This window comes from Babylonia areolata, chromosome 19 (genome assembly GCF_041734735.1).
Source record: "Babylonia areolata isolate BAREFJ2019XMU chromosome 19, ASM4173473v1, whole genome shotgun sequence".
Taxonomy (NCBI): Eukaryota; Metazoa; Mollusca; class Gastropoda; order Neogastropoda; family Buccinidae; genus Babylonia; species Babylonia areolata.
Genome location: NC_134894.1, coordinates 30995559 through 31015415, shown reverse-complemented (window position 1 = coordinate 31015415; position 19857 = coordinate 30995559). Strand labels below are relative to the sequence as shown.

At 40.9% G+C, this 19857-nt stretch overlaps 2 protein-coding genes across 3 annotated transcripts in view; both read left to right on the top strand.

Annotated features, from left to right (window-relative positions):
- LOC143293615 (C-terminal-binding protein-like) overlaps positions 1 to 16345 on the top strand; it is a 28406-nt gene extending 12061 nt beyond the window's left edge. The window contains exons 6-11 of one of the 2 annotated variants that reach the window (XM_076604702.1): positions 379 to 585; positions 1152 to 1250; positions 1795 to 1920; positions 2078 to 2209; positions 2845 to 3021; positions 12070 to 16345. In XM_076604702.1, the coding sequence (XP_076460817.1) occupies positions 379 to 585; positions 1152 to 1250; positions 1795 to 1920; positions 2078 to 2209; positions 2845 to 3021; positions 12070 to 12119 (791 nt within the window). In that variant the 3' untranslated portion in view covers positions 12120 to 16345. Of the gene's footprint in view, positions 1 to 378; positions 586 to 1151; positions 1251 to 1794; positions 1921 to 2077; positions 2210 to 2844; positions 3022 to 11269 lie in introns of both variants that reach the window. The other variant, XM_076604701.1, reaches the window with a different exon arrangement.
- On the top strand, positions 3187 to 11229 carry LOC143293951 (uncharacterized). Its single transcript, XM_076605347.1, has 2 exons — positions 3187 to 3190; positions 4220 to 11229. The coding sequence occupies exons 1-2, from the start codon at positions 3187 to 3189 to the stop codon at positions 5500 to 5502; spliced, it is 1287 nt and encodes a 428-aa protein (XP_076461462.1). The 3' UTR covers positions 5503 to 11229.
- Positions 16346 to 19857: the final 3512 nt, after the last annotated feature.

Below are 19857 nucleotides of genomic sequence, written 5' to 3'. Positions count from 1 at the left end.
GGAGCCAACTGCTCTCCTGACTATCTGGGTTAGAATTTGATTACAGTGGAGAGTGTTATGCTCAGACCTGGATCTCCGCTCTCTCAGCCAAGAGGGTTCTAGGTCATTTGGCGCTGGGATGGTGGTTCCCTAAAGCCATTTACTCCCCAAAGCTGCAGCACTAAGAGCCATTGCAAACTTGTCTCCTAGTTTGAGAGTCCCAGTCCTTTACAAAAGACTTAGCTGTAAATGAATTTCCATTGCAGTGGAGAAACCATGGATCATACACCCTTCACTTGGCTGTTGGCCCAGCAGAAAGCTTATGTCATTCTCTGATATAAGCCTTGCCTTTAACAAATTGATAACAGACAATAAAATGTAACTATTTTGTGGCTACAGGTATAGCAGTTTGTAACGTCCCTGGGTATGGCGTGGAAGAGGTGGCTGATTCAACACTTTGCCTGATCCTGAACCTGTACCGGCGCACTTACTGGCTGGCCAACATGATGAGGGAGGGCAAGAAGGTCAGCGGCCCTGAGCAGCTCCGAGAGGCAGCGCAGGGCTCTGCTCGCATCCGGGGAGACACTCTGGGCATTGTTGGGCTTGGTATGTAACTGACTACGTGTGTACTTATGTGTGGATGTATGTATTAACTTTGGTGTCAAATACTGTATGGCATGTCAAACTGATGCATTTGAGTTTGACATGATATATTTTACCAGACTGGGAGTATAATACCAACTCCCCATTTTTATATCCCAGAAGTGCAGCTTGTGGTGTTACGTGCCAGTTAATTAGTCATCACTAATTCAGTAATTGATGGATGTGGCAGAGGATTTGACTTAGAAGAAATGCAGTTTATTGAATTATTTTGATTTTGTAGTAACTGTTTGCTGTGCATGTTACATAGCCTTGAGTCCTCTTCTTCAAACTCTATGCCAACTGTTTTACATATAACATCATTGTTACCTTATTTATGAGCTAAGTTTGATTCATTGACTTTATTAAAATCAAGCTTATGCCTTACATGTGCTTGTGTTGGTTATCCAAGTGGGTGTTTTTTTCCATTCATATATGTTGTTAGAAACTTAAGCAAATATTTAGTTTTGCGTTTGAATGTTAAGAAATTATTTTTTAGTTTGGTTATGTATTTCCAAATTCCACTGTTCCAGGTCGTGTTGGCACTGCAGTTGCAATACGTGCAAAAGTATTTGGCTTTAATGTTATTTTTTATGATCCGTACCTGGCTGATGGGATTGAAAAATCACTTGGTGAGTGAAAAGATTTACTTCTTTTGATAGTGAAAAGAAAAGTAGGTTGAATGATTGAAAAAAAATCACATTTTCATTCTCTCTCTCTCTCTTTTTTTTTTTTTTTTTTTTTTTTTTTTTTTTGCTTTCAGTATATGTTCACTGGTTTCACTGATTATAAAAGTAAAAAAGAAAAAAGAAAAACCCATGACCACACATGTAGATCTATATACATATTTATTTAATACTCTAAAGAATAAGAGTGGCCTGTCATCTTGCTATTTAGTGTGATGAAAGTGTTTCCATGTGGTTACCTACCTTAAAAAAACAAAAACAAAAGCAGGTTGTCATGATTGTTATGCTGATTTTGACAATAAAATAGATAACAACTGCTAAGAGCACTCGGTTAATATTGTTGTATGTATCATACAAACTTGAGTATGCTTTCAGTTGATAGAACTGCAGTTATTAGACATGCTGCTGAATGCAGCCAGTTGATGTGGATGCAACCCATCAGATGAAAACAAATTCCAAGAGTGTATTCAGTGTGACAACATGATTGCAGGTATCACACGGGTGTACACCCTGCAGGAACTGTTATTCCAGAGTGACTGTGTGTCCCTGCATTGTAATCTGAATGAACACAACCACCACTTGATCAACGACTACACAATCAAACAGATGAGGCCAGGTGAGTAGAGTGGGGTTTGTGAGAGGGGAGTGTGGGGTGTATGTGTGTGACATTTTATTTTCATCCTCCTTGATTGCCACACAAACGCAACCATTAACTGACCAGCCACTGCTTAATTACAAATGAAACCAGGTTAACACTTGTTGCACAATTTCAGGTGCGTTCCTGATCAACACAGCGAGAGGTGGTTTAGTGGATGAACATGCTTTAGCTGTTGCCTTGAAAGATGGCCGCATCCGTGCTGCTGCTTTGGATGTACAAGAGAATGAGCCTTTCAACCTGGCGACAAGTGGGTGATCCTTTCTCATCGCAGTCAGATCCTGAGCCTCTCTCTCTCCCTTTGTCTTTAACTTAATTTTAATTACACATACTTAACCGTGACCCAACTAGTGCAGACTCCGGCAGGGGTCTGACATTCCTGCCTGTGCAAACTACTAACTTAATTTATGAGAAGTAGACTGGTAGCAATATCTAACAAAGAAGAAAGTGTGCAACATAATTTGATTCTAGTGATACTTTTGTGCTCATCTCTTTCTTTTTTTTTGTAATGTTTCATTTAGTTTATATTGTATTAAGACTGTTGTTAATAGATATGGCTTTATATTTTGTGTTAGATATTGATGAGGATTTTTCTTTTTTCTTTCTTTTTTTTAGATTATTTAAAAAAATATAAAGTCAGTATTTCAAAACCTTGTCATTACTGTATGTGAGGTAGGTTTGTTATCCCCCCCACTCCCCTGAATTCTCTCAGACATGGAAAAGGAAATGAACTGCAGAAAAGTTGTAGTGAAAGCTGAGTCCTCAGATGTCAAATAAAGTTCCGCATATCACTTTTGGGGATGGATGTCACTGTCACATTTAACAGTGTTTCTGGTGTCAGTCCAGGCTTGGTGCTGCTGAAGGTTAGTGATGTGACTGTTACAGGTCCCCTGAAGGACTGCCCAAATCTGCTGGTCACACCCCATTCCTCCTTCTACAGTGAACAGAGTGTGTCGGAGCTGAGGGAAATGGCAGCCGGGGAGGTACGACGGGCCATCCTGGGCCGAATTCCTGACAGCCTACGCAACTGTGTCAACAAGGAGTACTTCCAGAATGCTCCCAGTAAGTGACCACCCATCTTCCTTTCTGCAGTGCCCTTCTTGGTGTCTTTTTCTCTCTCTGTTTCTTTTTTTGATTTTGTAAGAAAAAAAATGAGTGGCTCATGTGACTACTAATGAGCCTCGAGTCTCATCTTGACATGACGTATAATGTTGCTGCTGATTTAAGATGGGTTTGGTATATCACACTTTTTCATTTGGCCCACATTGGTTAAGTGCTTGCCAACAGCCTCTTTGGCTTTCACTTGCATTTATTAAAAAAAAAGAAAAGAAAAGAATATGTTGGAATTCACATACATCATCAGAAAACTGCTAGTGACTTGATTTTATGAACATATGAATAGGTGTTTTATTGATACTGGGAGGCTCATTCAGTCATTGTGAAAAAAAACCCCAAAAGAATTATACTGTAATTTAGATTGTCTGCATCTTTGGTAAATTTTGTTAGGGAAATTTTCTTTTGCTTTTTGTTTTTGGCTTCCTCCATCTCTTTATGTCTTCCCTTGTCTTGTTTTCTGCCATGCTGGTCCAGTCGGCTGTATGTTTCCTGGAAAAATCTTGTTTTTCCTCTTTTATTTGGACTTGATCAGTTGATGAGTTAGTACTTTTAATTATGTTTCTTTTATATTTTATATGGCACCGAGACTTTGAGTTGTGAGATTTATGTATGTATTTTGTATGACTATCGTTACATTAATGTTGTTTTTTTGTTTCAATTTTCTCCCTCATTTTTTGGCAAGAAATTGAGTCAAAGCCAGAGACATGCTTAGGGTTGATGGTCCATGAGTGTGACTTGAGTTGTTTCCCATCCAGGTTATCTGTTTGCAGGTTCCATGGGATTGACGTTGAGTTATTGACTGTTTTTGATGTTTTCAGTCCAATTTTGGGCTATGGAGAAGAAATAATGAAAATTGAAAATAAACGAGATTCTGTGCAACATTTGTTTTCGTTTCAGGCCTTTACCTTGGATATTGTTTGTGCTTCTAAGTCACTGACTTTGGAGTAACTGCCAGTTGTGATAAAAGACATCAGTAAATCAAATGCGTGTTTTTGTTCTGGCAAACCAGTCTGCATTGATTTGTTTGAAGTGCATTTCCGTACGTTGTAGATTCAATGTTTGTGCTGAAGCGTGTAATCAAGTGTGTAAAAAGATAAGGTAAGTGTTCAGTATGTAAAAGTCTGTTGTTGAGTGTGTCCTACAGATCTTGGAGTCCCTGTTCAGTTTCCTGCGGCAAGTCAAGCAGTACAAGATAGGCATGCTGTAGCAAGTCGGAAAGACAAAACAAATCCTGCTGCAGATCTGGTAGCAGCACAACAGTATCCTGCACCAAATCAACTAGTACATCAGAGTGCTGGACCAAGTCAGGCAATACCATATCAAGTAGCACAACATCAGAGTGCTGGACCAAGTCAGGCAATACCATATCAAGTAGCGCAACATCAGAGTGCTGCACCAAGTCAGGCAATACCATATCAAGTAGCGCAACATCAGAGTGCTGGACCAAGTCAGGCAATACCATATCAAGTAGCGCAACATCAGAGTGCTGCACCAAGTCAGGCAACACCACATAAAGTGGCACAACGCCAGAGTGCTGCACCAAGTCAGGCAACACCACTTCAAGTAGCACAACGTCAGAGTGCTGCACCAAGTCAGGCAACACCACATCAAGTAGCACAACGTCAGAGTGCTGCACCAAGTCAGGCAATACCACATCAAGTAGCACAACGCCAGAGTGCTGCACCAAGTCCGGCAATACCACATCAAGTAGCACAACGCCAGAGTGCTGCACCAAGTCAGGCAACACCACATCAAGTAGCACAACGTCAGAGTGCTGCACCAAGTCAGGCAACACCACATCAAGTAGCACAACGTCAGAGTGCTGCACCAAGTCAGGCAATACCACATCAAGTAGCACAACGTCAGAGTGCTGCACCAAGTCCGGCAATACCACATCAAGTAGCACAACAACAGAGTGCTGCACCAAGTCAGGCAATACCACATCAGGTAGCACAACAAGAGAGTGCTGCACCAAGTCAGGCAACACCACATCAAGTAGCACAACGCCAGAGTGCTGCATCAAGTCAGGCAACACCACATCAAGCAGCACAACATCAGAGTGCTGCACCAAGTCAGGCAACACCACATCAGGTAGCACAACAAGAGAGTGCTGCACCAAGTCAGGCAACACCACATCAGGTAGCACAACAAGAGAGTGCTGCACCAAGTCAGGCAACACCACATCAAGTAGCACAACAACAGAGTGCTGCACCAAGTCAGGCAACACCACATCAGGTAGCACAACAAGAGAGTGCTGCACCAAGTCAGGCAACACCAAATCAAGCAGCACAACATCAGAGTGCTGCACCGAGTCGGGCAGCACTGCAGAATTCTGCTGATAATCAACCAGTGTATCACTATAGTCGACTTACACCAGAGTTAATTAGCTTACTGCTTAGGGATTCTGACTTCAGCAGTCAGCAGTAGATCTTGCAGCATATTGTCAAATCTGCAATGGCCTGCAAAACCAGCAGTACATCATCTGCAATCCTCAGAAGATGAAGCATTACATCTGCAATCCTCAGCAAACCAAGCAGCACATCATGTGAAACCCCCTGAAATGGAGCAGCACATCTGCAATTCTCAGCAAATCAAGCAGCAGCACATCTGCAATTCTCAGCAAATCAAGCAGCAGTCCATCAGCAATTCCTAGCAAATCAAGCAGCAGTCCATCAGCAATTCCTAGCAAGTCAAGCAGCAGTCCATCGGCAGTCCTCAGCAAATCAAGCAGTACTTCAGCATCTTGAACCCAGTGAAGCAGCACTTTAGCATTTTGTTAGCAAATGAAAGAGAACTAAGCAGCAGGTGCTGCAGCAATGGAAGACGATATGCGGGCCATAGCTGCAGAGTTTTTGTGTAGCCAGCCCACAAGGAGAGGACAGAATCTGCCCTGACTACTGACTCAGTCATGATCGGGTGCAGTGTTGATGGTAGCATAGGGAGGGAAAGAGGCTTCAGCAGGGAAGTGGATAATCAGATTCTTGTGTTCCATCTGTTGAAATGAAATCCTTTGGTCAATGTAGTGTTTCCTTTCAGGGTCCATCCATCTAAAAATAGCCTTCAATTTAACATTAGACACTGCACTCCCACAACTCCCACAGTCTCTTTTACTTTCAAATTTTCATTGAAAACCCATCTATATAAGCAGTACTGATATATTTGTTCACCACAGTTCAAAACAGTTTCCTGTCCATGCTGTGTGTGTGTGTGTGTGTGTGTGTGTGCATGCGTGTGTGTGTGAGAGAGAGTGAGACATTTGTGTAAATTGATTTATTTTATTATTTCAGCTTTATTTAGGTATTCATAGTTTGGGTTTTGTGTACTTGTAAAGCACTTTGAGCTCAGTTTGAGAAAAAGGGCTGAATAAGTGTTCAGTATTATATTATTATTATTATTATTATAATTGGGGATGGGGTTGGGCCTGCCTGGACAGAGCAGGTTGTGGCATGAAGCGCCCAGCATTCTCACCATGGTGGTACAGCAAGTCATGGGCTCTTGGCGTCAAGGGATGATGGCTGTCCTTTTTTCCATTTTCTGTTTTGTTGATTAAACTACATAGCTTTTAACTCAGCCTTGTGCCTCACCAGTGCAGTGCAAAGCTGGCATGCGGAGCGGACAGTGAAGACAATGTTTTTTCATTATTCGTGGTGGTGGGTTGGAAACAAAGCACCTGGGAAGTGAATGTTGAGCCTGCTGCTAGTCCTCATTCTGGTTGTGTTTCTTTTGGATCTTACCTCACGCTGCTTCCCCAACCTTCTTCACTTTCCCCTCACCCACCCACATGCATATGTAACTTTTCTGGCACATTTTTTTTTTTCTTGAATTTTAGATGATTATATGTCTCCAGATATGCCAGCTTTACACTAATAAATGATTGGTGAAGACCAAGGGTGTGGACTGATAATTTTGAATGGTTTTATACATCCCTGTGCAGATGTACCAGTTTTTCACTGATAAATGATTGGTGAAAATAAGTCATGTGGATATATGTAGGTACCGGCAACCTTTTTTATTAAAAAAAAAAAAAAAAAAAAAAAAATTCTGTTAAAACTACATTAAAACAAGCTTAGACAGAAACTATAAGTCAAAACAAACATCCTGCCGCAAAAAAATCGTGTTTCTATGTGTTGTGGAACCAAAGTTACAGGCAGTTGAAGTTCATTGAAATTGAGCCTTTTTGCACATCACTTTGAGCTTTTGGACAAATCGCCAGTTTTACAGCATCACAACAGGTATACTGAACAACACAGACTGCTAAAAATTAAGGGAAATGATATTTTGTTTATAGTAAAGATGCTTAATTTTTTTCCAGCTGTATTACCTAGTCATTTTATTGATACTGAGCTATAAAATCTTTTTTTTTTTTGCAAATTCTCACATGGCAAAATTTGTCAAAATAGCAACAGGCACAGTTTCTTCATTTATCAAGGTATTTTTTTATGAAATAAAGTGATTTGTATTCAGCTGAGCAAGGCCTTTAAAATGGGGTACAGGAATAATGCAATTTGAAGAATTTTTTCTATATCTATTACATATGATCTGTAAAATTTAACATTAACTTTTTTTTTTAACTGGACACACACACACACACATGCACAAATAGTGAAATACACATCACTGTTCTCTTTCTCTCTGACAGATGCACACTACCATGACTTTAAAATTAAAAGTCACATTCAGCAATTTTTTTTCTTTCTTTCTTTCTTTTTTTTTCTTTTTCTTTTTTTAATCATGTTATCAAGTTGCAGGAATGATGTTCTGGAAAAATGGAAAAAAAATTGTGTAATGATTTGTGTTTTGTAAATAAAAGTGAAACCACTAGTCACTACCATAGAATATATCTACTGATTAATTTAATTTCAACAAACAGCAACTTAACATACTTATCTGGTTATCATTAATTCCATCATGAAAATAAAAAAACCGATCGCCACTTCAGGTAGAGTTAAAATGAGGTGCGGCAGTACGGGGTATTCCCAATGATTGAGCATTTTCGTGCACTCATTTATGAAAAAATACCCTCTCTTAAATGTTTATCGATGATATAATCAACAGTGTGACAGTAAAATCAAGCGAACTCAAAGGTTTCAGAACTGACCAAGATAGTTGTTAAAGTTTGGCTCAACTGTGACTGCCATTTCAGCATCTGAATGATGCACAGCCGCTCTTTTGACTCAAAGCTTGTCTGCACCAGTAATAGCATGCGGTAGTTTCATGTATCTATCGAAAGAAAATTAAAAGAGCTTCTCTTTAATACCCGTAATTACTATTGTATTTATTACCAATTTTAAGAGTTTTAAGTCGAGTGAAAATCGTTTTTTAAGCACTATATTCGCAATACGTGATTTTGGAAGCCAAACAAACATTCACTGGAAAGAAGAGGTTAGACAAACAAAGCTGTACTAAAAATAGCTCTGTAGATCAAATGGGACAGGCAAGCCAGGTGAAGAAAAGAGACGCGAAAACCAGTTGACGTGATCTGTGTCGGAGTGGTTGGCCACGGCGTGCAAGAAGCCTTTCGACTACCCCTGATTTTTACTCTTTTATTCAAAAAAGATAATACAGATAAAAACAAAAATAGCATTGGAAAGAGGAGAAAGTGAACTTTATTTCCATGTAAAACATATATTTATTTCTTAATCATCACTCCAGTCACAGGCTTGGGGAAAATAGGCAAAATCGACGTTTTATATTCTTAGCTTCAGTTTTACAAGCAAGGCTGCCGGTACCTAATAGATGATTTTTTAGAGGCTATATACATTGCCATGCAAAAGTGCCAGCTGTGCACTAATGAAAGAGTGATGAAAATTAAGGGTGTGGATATAAAGAATCTTTTCTCTTTGGGATAGAGAGAAATTCTACTTAAGTGTCTGATGTCATTATTTTTACAGATGCTGTCTTCTGTGCATCTTTTACTTTCAGAGTGCATGCAATAACCTCCGAATTCTTTGGAGAATAAAGCATTTTGAGTATACATGTTCTGTTATGTTTGAGAGGAAAAAGAGAAAAAGTGAATGTTGTTTGTCCAAAAATTGTATTATTCACAGTATTTTATTGCTCATTAAACTTCCTTTTTTCAGCTTCTTGTCATTATTCAACAATTAATGCTTGACATTCTTTCTCTACCTCTTGTTGCAGGAAATAAGACATAGTTGTGTGTGTGTGTGTGTGTGTGTGAGGTTTGGGAGATGGAAAATAATGTGTGGGAGATCTCAAAGTCAAAACATGCCTTTCACAGAAATTGTTCAGTCCAACTTTGTTCACTATTCAGGAAATGGAAAACATTGGAGTGTGTAGCAAATCTCTGTCTGCATGGCATGCATGATACAGTATCTGTAGTGGGTTCCATGACATACGTGGAAGAGTCACCAGTGTAACCAAAAGCATGATTGTAGACTAACCTTCGCTTTTCAGATCTGTACCAGTAGATTGCTTCATAGTACACAGATGAAATAATTATGGAGGGAAAGAACAACAAAACCTGTTGAATAAGATGCACTTACAATTATTCTTGTAACCCCAGCAAATTTAATGTTCAGTGTTTTATGTTAGATGTGTATCTGCTAATAGTGCTCAATTATGAAATATTTTAATTTCTGCAGAGGTCCTGATCAGCAGTGATACTTTACCAAGTAAACTGTAACTCGTGTAGCTAGAGAATGTCCCTATCTATAATGCATGCAGAGTAATAAACGTACCTCCATTGGGTGTAATTGAAATGTGACCACATCCCAGGTGAAAAAAAGAGAGCATGCCCTTGTGTATTTTTATTTTTATATACACAATGTATTATTCATGTCTGCAATTCCCCTATCCAATTCCCATCCTTCTCCCTCTTGCTCAGACCTGCCAGCCTGTAGTTAGGTACATATCTTTCTTTCTTTAAGACCTCAGGTCATTTAACTGGAATATGTGAGCTTACATACCAGAAAAAGACACCAGAGTTAGAAATAGAAAACTGCATTCTGGAATGAAACTATAATCTGATAATACTTATGGTACTTGATGCAGTTCTTTCAGTATGACAACTTGGGAGAGTTGGTTTTGGGGGGAAAGAACCAAAGAGAAAATGAAAGAGGCTCTGGCAGAGACTGAACTGAAACTAGCAAATAGAAAAAATTGTTGGGTCTGTAAAATATATGTGATGAGTACACCCATTAAGAGTATTTTTTTGAAAATGCTCAAAATAGAAGTTGAACAACTGAGGAAAAGTCCCTTAAGCCAGGCACCTCCCAATCAGTGGCCAGATCTTTTATCAGGGCATGGCCCCTAAAACCTGCCTCAGCCAGTCTTAGTCAGATTCTGAACCCCTTGTCTTTGTGAGACCCAGGACTTTCCTAAGGTTTCATTCTTTTCTGACGGTGTGGAACAGGGGAGTGAGAAGGGTGAAACAATCAGATTATGGTTCCTGTTTTGGCAAGACCCAGGGATTTTCCATGGGTTTGATTCTTTTCTAACAACTAGGAACAGGGGGACGAAGAGGTTGAAGGGAGTAACTTGAGTCACTTATTCATTGATGAGCAGGGGAAGACTCGGAACATAGATCTGAATGGTGAGCATAAAAGGGACTCACCACTTGACATTAGGCATGAACCTTTTGCTCATTACAATTTTGTCTAACTCTCAAATCAGATACATTAAACAAGTAATGATAAAGAGGGTGGGTGGGGGAATGGGAGGTTTGAGGACCCACAGAAAAACGACAGGTAAATGGTTGGCAGGTCTGTATGATGTCTCCCTTACTAACCAGGCATCAGAGTTGTCGGAGAATTACCTCTTCAGGAAAAAAGTTCTTTTTTCTGTATCGCCATCACCCATCTCACAATTCTGCTGAGTGGATTAAAAGGCGATGACAAAATCAGGTGAACACAAATTACGAAATATATTTTTCTTTTGGATTTAAATGGACCAGTCAGGAAAGACAGGTTTACCTCATACAAAGAAAAAATACTTGGCCACTGAAATATCTGTCCATTTTGAGGAAAGACTAGGCTGATAAAAAACAAAACAAAAAAACATCCCTCCAAATCTTTTAGTTTGTAGTGGATCAAGCCTCAAAAGCTTTAGAGTGAGTCTTGAAGTAGGCAGTAGCTCCCGCCTCCTGTTAGACTGTTTTCTTTGGACAGTTCTGATGCCAGCTAACACGACCCTGCCCCCCTCAGCCTTGACCTGTGTGTTTGTGTGTTGATTGTAGACAGCGCAGTGCGCTTTCCCTTCTCGGCGGCGGGGCTGCCCGCTGATGGGCTGAACGGGGCAGGCTATGCGACCATCACCCCGGCCATGGCGGCGGCGGCAGTGGCCATGGGAGTGCACTCTGCCGCCCCTGAGCTGCGACCTGTCGTTCCTCACTCCATGCCCCCAGCCAACGCTCACTCCGACACCAATCATGTGGCCAAGTCGGAAGGGTCGGGATAGCACTGTCAAGCACAGATCTGTGTCGGTCGGCCTGTGAGGCGGAAGGAAGGGTGGGGGAACAATGTGACGGCAGCATCAACCAATGCCCCCACCCTACTGGCAGCGTGGGTGTGGTTTGAGCCGACAGGTGTGGCACAAAGGTGTGATAGGTTTGGGTGTGCTGTGACCATCTGTGCCGCCTTGCTCCACCTGTGTGTGTGTTTGGGAGGGTAGGGGGTTGAGTGGGCGCACGCCGGCCGGCCACTGACAAGCATTCTCATGTCGTGTGTGTTGTGTAGGTGCGTGTGTCTGCCTGCCTGCAAGCTGCTGACGACGACTCGTCTCGCCCACCAGCTGTCGTCAAGTCAGGGTTGATGCTGACGACTTGATGTGTACATGTATACATGTGTGTGTGTGTGTGTAGCCGTAGCCTAGCCACCTACTGACCTGTGTAGAAGGTAGCATGTCATCTCACTCCTCCCACCCCCACACCTCCACCTTGTATTGCCCCCCTCCCCCTCTCACCCTCCAAACGTATACAGCCGTGGTTAGTTACTGATTCCGTGACTGATCCCCCATTTTGCTACTGTCCCTGTCCAGGTACGGGCCCTCCCAGCCAGCTGTTTGACCCCCATACAGGCGCGCGGTAAAGGAGCTGTGTGTGTGTTGCCCCCCCCTGCCCCTTGTCAACACAACAGCTGTTTAGTGCACACGCACATCACTTACAGTGGGTGTGCCAGCCAGCCAGAAAGGTGTGTTCCTTGCTTTGATACTTTATACAGCACTGGCTGGATTCCGGCCCACAGCGTTGGTGGAAGGAAGGATGGATGAGAGCTTTTGCCATCACAGGGCCCACTTGAGGACCAAAAATACCCCAAAAACATCGACTTGGAAACCAGCTGAAAGTGTGACGATGGCGGTAGTCTTTGCACACAGAGTGCTCGTACACATAAACAGGTAACAAGATGAAGCAATGCATACGCGTACACAGAACACAAACAGTAATCTTGTTCACATAGACTTCCTCAAAGTAGCATGCACGAATACCGTTGCTCTCCAAGATGTGCACACATTTTTTGTTTTATTTGGACAAAGCACAGACCTTACAGAGAAAGTGACAGAATGTCCATTTATTTTACTCTAATTTTTCAAGAAAAAGAAAAGAAAAAAAAAGGTGGGTTTGTGTTGAGTGTGGTGGGGAACTTGGCTTGTTGACATGCGAGTCATTGCAGTGATGTGTGTGTCACTGGCTGAGATGGCCATGGTGTGGTGAATTCTGCGACATGCGTGGTGGTTTTCTGTGGTGGTGGTGTCCCATGGCAGAGCAGGGAAGAGGGCTGATGGTGTGTGGACATGCAGCCAGGTAAGGCCATCGCTGCACATCTTCCCTGCTCTGTTCCTCATCATCATTCATGTCTGGACCTCGCAACAGTTTGGCTTTGTTTAAAAGACTGCGAGAGACCCTTCCAGCATAGTTTTTTTTTAAATTTCTTTTTTTTTTTATAATAATTTTTTGATTATGTTTGTTTTATTGTCGTAGGACAATCGATTTCTTTAAATGTTGATTTTAACTGTTATTTGTGCAGGATTTTTTTGTTTTGTTTTTGTTATATAAGATTTGAAAGAAAAACCAAAAACAAGATGTCGGTGAATGCTTCTAATACTAAGCTCATGTTGTTTCTGTAATGTCACATTATTATTTATTTTATTATTTTTTAGTTAATCTTTGTTTTTTTTGAGGGGGGGGGGGGGGAAGCAAAATTTTTCAGTTTAAACCTGACCAGGAAGGTATTTGTGTGTTTGTACATGAGCTTTTAACTTTTTTTTTAAAATTCTTTTTTATTAAGTGTGTTGGAAGACAAGATAGTTGAGTTGGAACAAAAGCAGACAATAAGAGTCTGTATTTCTAAAGCTGTAGCCGGTCTCTGATGCAGATCTACTTCAAGTGCCTGGTGAGGATCGCTGTGTTTACAAGACAAGACCAGATATATTTATGTTTATAAAAACAACAGCAACATATGGTGCAGATGCCATTCAGTCAGTGGGATGGCTTCCACATCGCCATATTCACCCAGCAGGCTAGAGAATCATCAGTTAAATTAACGCCAGATCAGAACCAACCACTTCCACTTGACTATACCTCACCCTAACGGGATACTGTTTTGGAGGTGGTTCAGTGAATAGAATTATGTCAGGTGCTGGTATTTATTTTTTTAAAGTTATTTTGTGGTGGAATTGGGGAGGGAAGGATATGGTTTGGGGGTTAATCATATGAGACGAGAGCTGTCATTCAAGATGATGGTGTGCATTGAGGGCCACTGCTATGGGTTTTGAAACTTTGATTTCTGCATAAAATTTTACAACGCTGTGTAAGCCATGCACTGTAATATAATAAATAAATTTCAAATCCTGCTTTCTTGTGCTTGTTTGTTTTTTTAGCATTGATTCTTAGTCCATCCTAATGGAGTATAACCCTACAGTTTTTTTGGTTTTTCTTTTTCTTTTTTATTACTATAATTGCTGAGACTGGCATGTTTGAATTGCAGATGTAGGGAATATTTGAAAGTTTAAAAAAAAGGTATTTTAACAAGTGTGTGAAATATTGATCAAGTCTGGAGAAGCACTTGAATGGAAGTTGCTGAAACTTAACCTTTTTTGTTTATTAACTTTTGTCAGATGTCCTATTTCCAGAAACAAAATCACAGTTGTTGCAACATGACATCTGTTAGTTTTGTCAGAAACAAAGTTTGTACTAATTTTTATCCCATCATGGAGTTGATACAAGTGGATGATGCTTGATGAATGAGTTTGGTGCAAATGGTTCTGGTTCTTCTATGCATTGAGGTTGCATGCTGAAATGTTTAGGACTAATGTATATCATCTTGCCTGTGGAGTCAAGTCAGATTGTTTGATGTGTGTTGTGGTTGATGACAAAGTTTGGATGATCATGAGCATGGTACATTGTGCATGTATGGGTTTACAGTCAGCTGCACAACACACAAACCAACCATGGCATTGTGAGGATTGAAACTTTTTGGTTTTGTGTTGCAAAGAACTTTTGTGAATGTGTGTGTTTTGTGAATGTGTGTTTGCATACACACCCACATTGTACTCCGTTTTGTTTGTGTAGTGTCAGGACAGATTATTGTATTTTTGTTTCACTGTTGTGGACATAGTTGTATCTACTGTCACTGCTGTAACATTAGATTTGTTTGTTACTGTCACTGTCGTTCATCATTACACAATATTAGTCACAGGTACAAATGTGGTAGTGGTTGTGTGCTGTCATGACATTGGAAAGGCTCATCATTTTGTCATGAATTGTTTTGCAGTCATGTTGGGGAAAGTATTTTTCATTCTTTTAGCTTCTTTGGCACATTAAAAACAAGTCTTATTCCCCCCCCTCTGTAAAGTTGTTGAAAGTTCCGGTTTGTGAAGTTCGGCATCCTTTGCTGTTGGTAAGATTTTGCAAATTTTTGGCTTGTTGGAAAACCAAAGTATTTGGTTGTCATGTTTTAGTCTGATTATCATGAGGGGCTGCCATTGTATGATCAGCTTTTGTGTCATAATCTTTAGATGCTGGTCTCATCTTGTTGATGGAGAGAAAAAAATGCAGTGTTTGGTAACTCAGTAATAAATGAATCAAAATCGAACAACATCACATAGCGACTCGTAAAAAAACACAACCAGTACCAGGGGGTTTTGCATATGCTTACATGTGTACAATCATTGCTCTCCCATGTATGACATGATATTCTTTATATTCTTGTGTGACAAGGCGTGCGTTTCTTCCAAGATGAAGCAGATTGTGGTGTAAACCTGAATCACAAATAGTTTTTATTTTGTGGATGGTGTAAACCTGAATTACAAACAGTTTTCATTTTCTGGATAACGTTTCTCAAAAGAAAAAGAAAAATCACTGGAATTTCTGAAATCATCATAGAAGTTTTATGATTAACCCTTTCTGGAGCTGTTCAGGAAAGCAGCACTTAGCAGTACTACTTGAAGCTGATTAAATAAATGCATGTAACTTGTTTATTTATAAAAGAATTTTCTCTCACTATTGCTTGTTGAATTATGGAATATGATTTTAGTTTGCATAACGTTCACACACACACACACACACAGTTATGTTTCTTTCACAATAAAGAGCTCAGTTCTACAGTTGTGTCCCTTGGTGAAATGACATTACCCAGTCACACAACTGTTACACCAGTGCTGTAAGGATTATTCCAAGTAATTTCTATATCCTGATGTGCATATATTTTTGATATTAGTTAGATATGCACATGCATTAAGTTGCACAAACTTGACACCCTTCAACTCGTATTCATGCTTTGAACAATGTGACGCATGTTCCACCAGCTGCTGTCTGTCTGTTACTTCTGTCTGTTCACTCTCTGCTGGCTTGCTTGTGACAAAAATAATATTAGTGCTTGTCTAGTGGTGGTGATGGTTTTTCTTTTCTGCCTCCTCACCAAACTGTTCTGTCCTATTTCCTGTGTTGACACATCATGCTTGGATGATGTGTTTCCATTCATAAAAAAAATATGGCAAGTGACAGGTATATACTCTTATAAAAAAAAAAAAAGAAAACAAAAAGTTTTTTACTTGCCATCAGTTTTGCTGTGTCGAAGCATGTTTGTGGATATCATGAATCGATTGTGAGAGGTGCATGCATGGATATAATATGCTCATCTGCTTTGATTGTTCATTTTGTCGTTTTTTTTTTTTTATTCTTCTTTATTTTGTTATTCATGTTAATTGTTTTTCTTCATGTTATCCCTTGTCACTTGTGTCATTTTGTTCTCTGTTTCTGACTTCACAGTTGTATGACTATATATATTTTTTATTGAATGTGTTTCTTGTATGATGTCACTGTACTGCTGTTCAGATGTTTCAGTCAATTATTAAACTGTTCATATCATCATTGAACTGGCCTCTAATGTAAGAAGTTATCACTGTGTGTGTATGTGTGTGTTCTTGCATGTTCACATAATCATGATAATGGTGTTCAAGATCCATTTACACAAATGTTCCACTTTCATAGTTCATTGCATTTGTATCACTTCCACAATAGTACTGTGTTGATAGGTACTCATGGTGCATGTTTTAACATGATCATTTGTTTGTCAGTACTCGTGTGTGTATGTGTTCCACATTGTTACCATGTCAAGGGAAATTGTCAGCACCGACTGATTTGTGGGATGTATACAGATTTTCCTTTCTCATCAGCATATTCATTGTGGGGTGTATGGTGGTTATTTTGTATTGGTTCACCACTGTCGTGATCATAGTCATTCATGGAATCATTGGTAGTCTCCCGAGACTGAAGGGTGTCTATAACTACTGTTATGGGTGTTTGAGGTCATTCGTTGAAGCATTGTATGAAAGACATTTCCAAGTTGGCACTCAAGGTGGTATAACATACTGTTGAAACATTGGTCATTGGTTATCATCCCTTTGTACAGACCATCATTCATTCGATCTGACCCGGAGCTTTGTTGTCCATATGCCTCAGCATTATTTGTTAATTCATTGTCCATGATTCATTACAACTGTTGTGTTGTGTTTTGTTTTGTTTTATGTGGTTGGTTTGAGTTTTTGTTGGTTACTTGGCTTTGTTGTTCCTTGATCTTGGCTTTTTCAGTAGTGTCTAGCTGGTCTGTGTGACATTGATTCATCATCACATGTTCATTCATCAATTTGACTCATTTTAATTGTAACTACGTCCAAATAAACCACCATGAAGAAGTCCATCTTTGTCTTGCCTTTTTTTCTGTGCAAGAAAATAGCAGAGAGTGGATCTGTTACCTTGTGTGTGTGTGTGTGTTGAAGGTAATGTAACTTCCATACTAAGCTGAAGAAATTCCTATTTTAACTTAAAATTTAAATGATAAAATGACTGGAAATGAGGTGTTTATTTTATGTCATATAACTTGTATACTCAGCTGAAGAAATTCATATTTGAACTTTAATGATAAAATGACTGCTATCCATCAATCCATCAGCATGCCAGATAAAAGTACTTGATTTTGTGAATAAGAAAGTAAAAAATGTAACAGTATTCTGACTGGAAACGTTTTTGGCTTAAAAAAACAAAAAACAAACAAAAACTTGTGCCCATAGTATTTTGACTGTGGAATATGTTTGGCTTCTTTCATTTTGTGTCTCCTATCCAGAAATGCATTGTCATGAAAATTTGAACGTGTAGAAAGAACTGATATTTTTCTAACGTATTTCTAGAGAAAATGAAACCATTTGAGTTTACCATACAGACACACATGTAGGATGGTGGACACATGGTCTCAGACCAACCAAAACAGAATTATTACATACTCTTTTTGTGTGTTTACACACACATGAGGCAAGAAGTCATGTCCCAAACAATAGAACGTTGAGTATTGTGCAGAAAAACATTTCACGCACACAATGCAATGACAGAAAGAGCAATGGTATGATCAGGAGGCGGCGTCAACAGGTCCAAACACGGAGCAAGGGAGAAAACTCATAACTATCTTCCTGCAGGATGGAAATTTCATATTTTCTCCCTTGTTCCAACAAAACGTTCTCCTTGTTCCAACAAAACGTTCTTTACTTCTGGGAGGCAGCCAAGGGCGCTCTGCCCAATGCTGCAGAAAATGCGGCGACGGAGCGTGCCTGTACAACCTCGTCTTCCAGTTTGTTCCAGTCTGCTATTGTCCTGTTCAAAACAAACAACCAACCACAATTTCCAGAAATATGCAGAGCTGTATCACGAACTGGTCAAATTAGAAAGAAAAGAAAAATCCCCCCCTCCCCCCCCCCCCCTTTTCAAAAAAAAAAAAAAAAAAAGAAGAAGAAGAAGAAAAAAGACTGATGATAAATCAACCAACCCTGCATAGAGAGTAGCAGCCGTTTTGGAAACGCCACAGCGAGTAAGAACAATAATGATAATTGGTGCTGCTTACCACCAGTTGATATTGTATTCTATTTTATGTGATGATGATGAGGGAATCTCCCGTCGGACCGACGGATGAGTAGGCAGGTAGGCTTATCTGTCGGTGTGTGTCCTCATATGGGAGAAGAGGCCGATTCTCGATGCGCAGCACTTCCCAAGGGTGTTGCAAGGGAAAACGTCTCCAGAAGTTGAGCCCTGCTTCCTTCGCTCACGCTTCTCCATAATGGCCAGCGTTCTCTTCTTTTCAAACGTCTTTATGCCACTAGAGCACACAGCATCGTCCAGCGAGAGCGGTCAAGGGCATCAGTTTCCCAGGAAGCGATGTCTATGCCACAGGCTTTGAGGTTTGTCTTCAAAGTGTCCTTGAAGCGCTTGCAGGGTCTTCCAAGTTCGCAGTGGCCTTCCTTCAGCTGGCCATACAGTAGCATCTTCGGGATCCTGGTGTCTTTCATGCGGACAACGTGTTCTGTCCAGCGTAGCTGGCACTGGATCAGGAGGCTTTCGATGCTGGGCAGGCCGCTCCTCTCTAGGACCTGGAGGTTGAAGACCCTGTCTTGCCACTTTATGCCGAGGATCTTTCGTAGGCATCTCTGGTGCAGCGTCACTTCTGCATCAAGGGCTCCGTTGCTGCATAGGGTGCTGCCCAGGTAGCAAAACATGTCGACTGACTTGATCTCTGTGTCATCGATCTTGATTGCAGGTGGGGGGGGGGGGGGGGGGGGGGAGGCACTGGCGTTCTGTGAGTTAGCTGGTTGATACATGGACTCGGTCTTGCTGAGACTGATGGTGAGACCAAAGCGCCTGCAGGAGGTTGAGAACCTGTCCATAATGAACTGCATGTCCTCATGATGGGTGTGTGCAGCAAGCGCGCAGTCATCAACGAAGAGGAACTCTCTCAACAGTGCCTCAAGCACCCTGGACCAAGCGTGGAGTCGCCGCAAGTTGAAAAGTTTGCCATCTATGCGAAACTGAATGTAGATGCCCCGGTCACAGTCTTGGAAGGCGTCAATCATCATGGCAGAGAAGAGAATGGAGATCAGTGTGGGTGCCAGGACGCAGCCCTGCTTCACTCTATTTACCACGGATCTGACATGTCAGAATTTTCCTGTACTCTCGCCTGCATGCCATCGTGGAATGACGCAATCAGCTGGCTTAGGCTTTCTGGGCAGCCGAATTTTAGGAGGATCTTCCACAGACCACGGCGGTTCACCGTGTCGAAGGCCTTAGTCAGGTCTACAAAGACCACGTGGAGCTCCTTGTTCTGCTCACGGCACTTCTCTTGCATCTGGCGTACAGCAAACACCATGTCACATGTTCCCCTGCCTGAGCGGAAGCCGCACTGTGCTTCAGGGATGACTGTGTTGGAGACATGGTCTACCAGTCTGTTCAGTATGATGCGGGCGAAGATCTTGCTGGCGATGCAGAGGAGAGAGATTCCACGGTGGTTA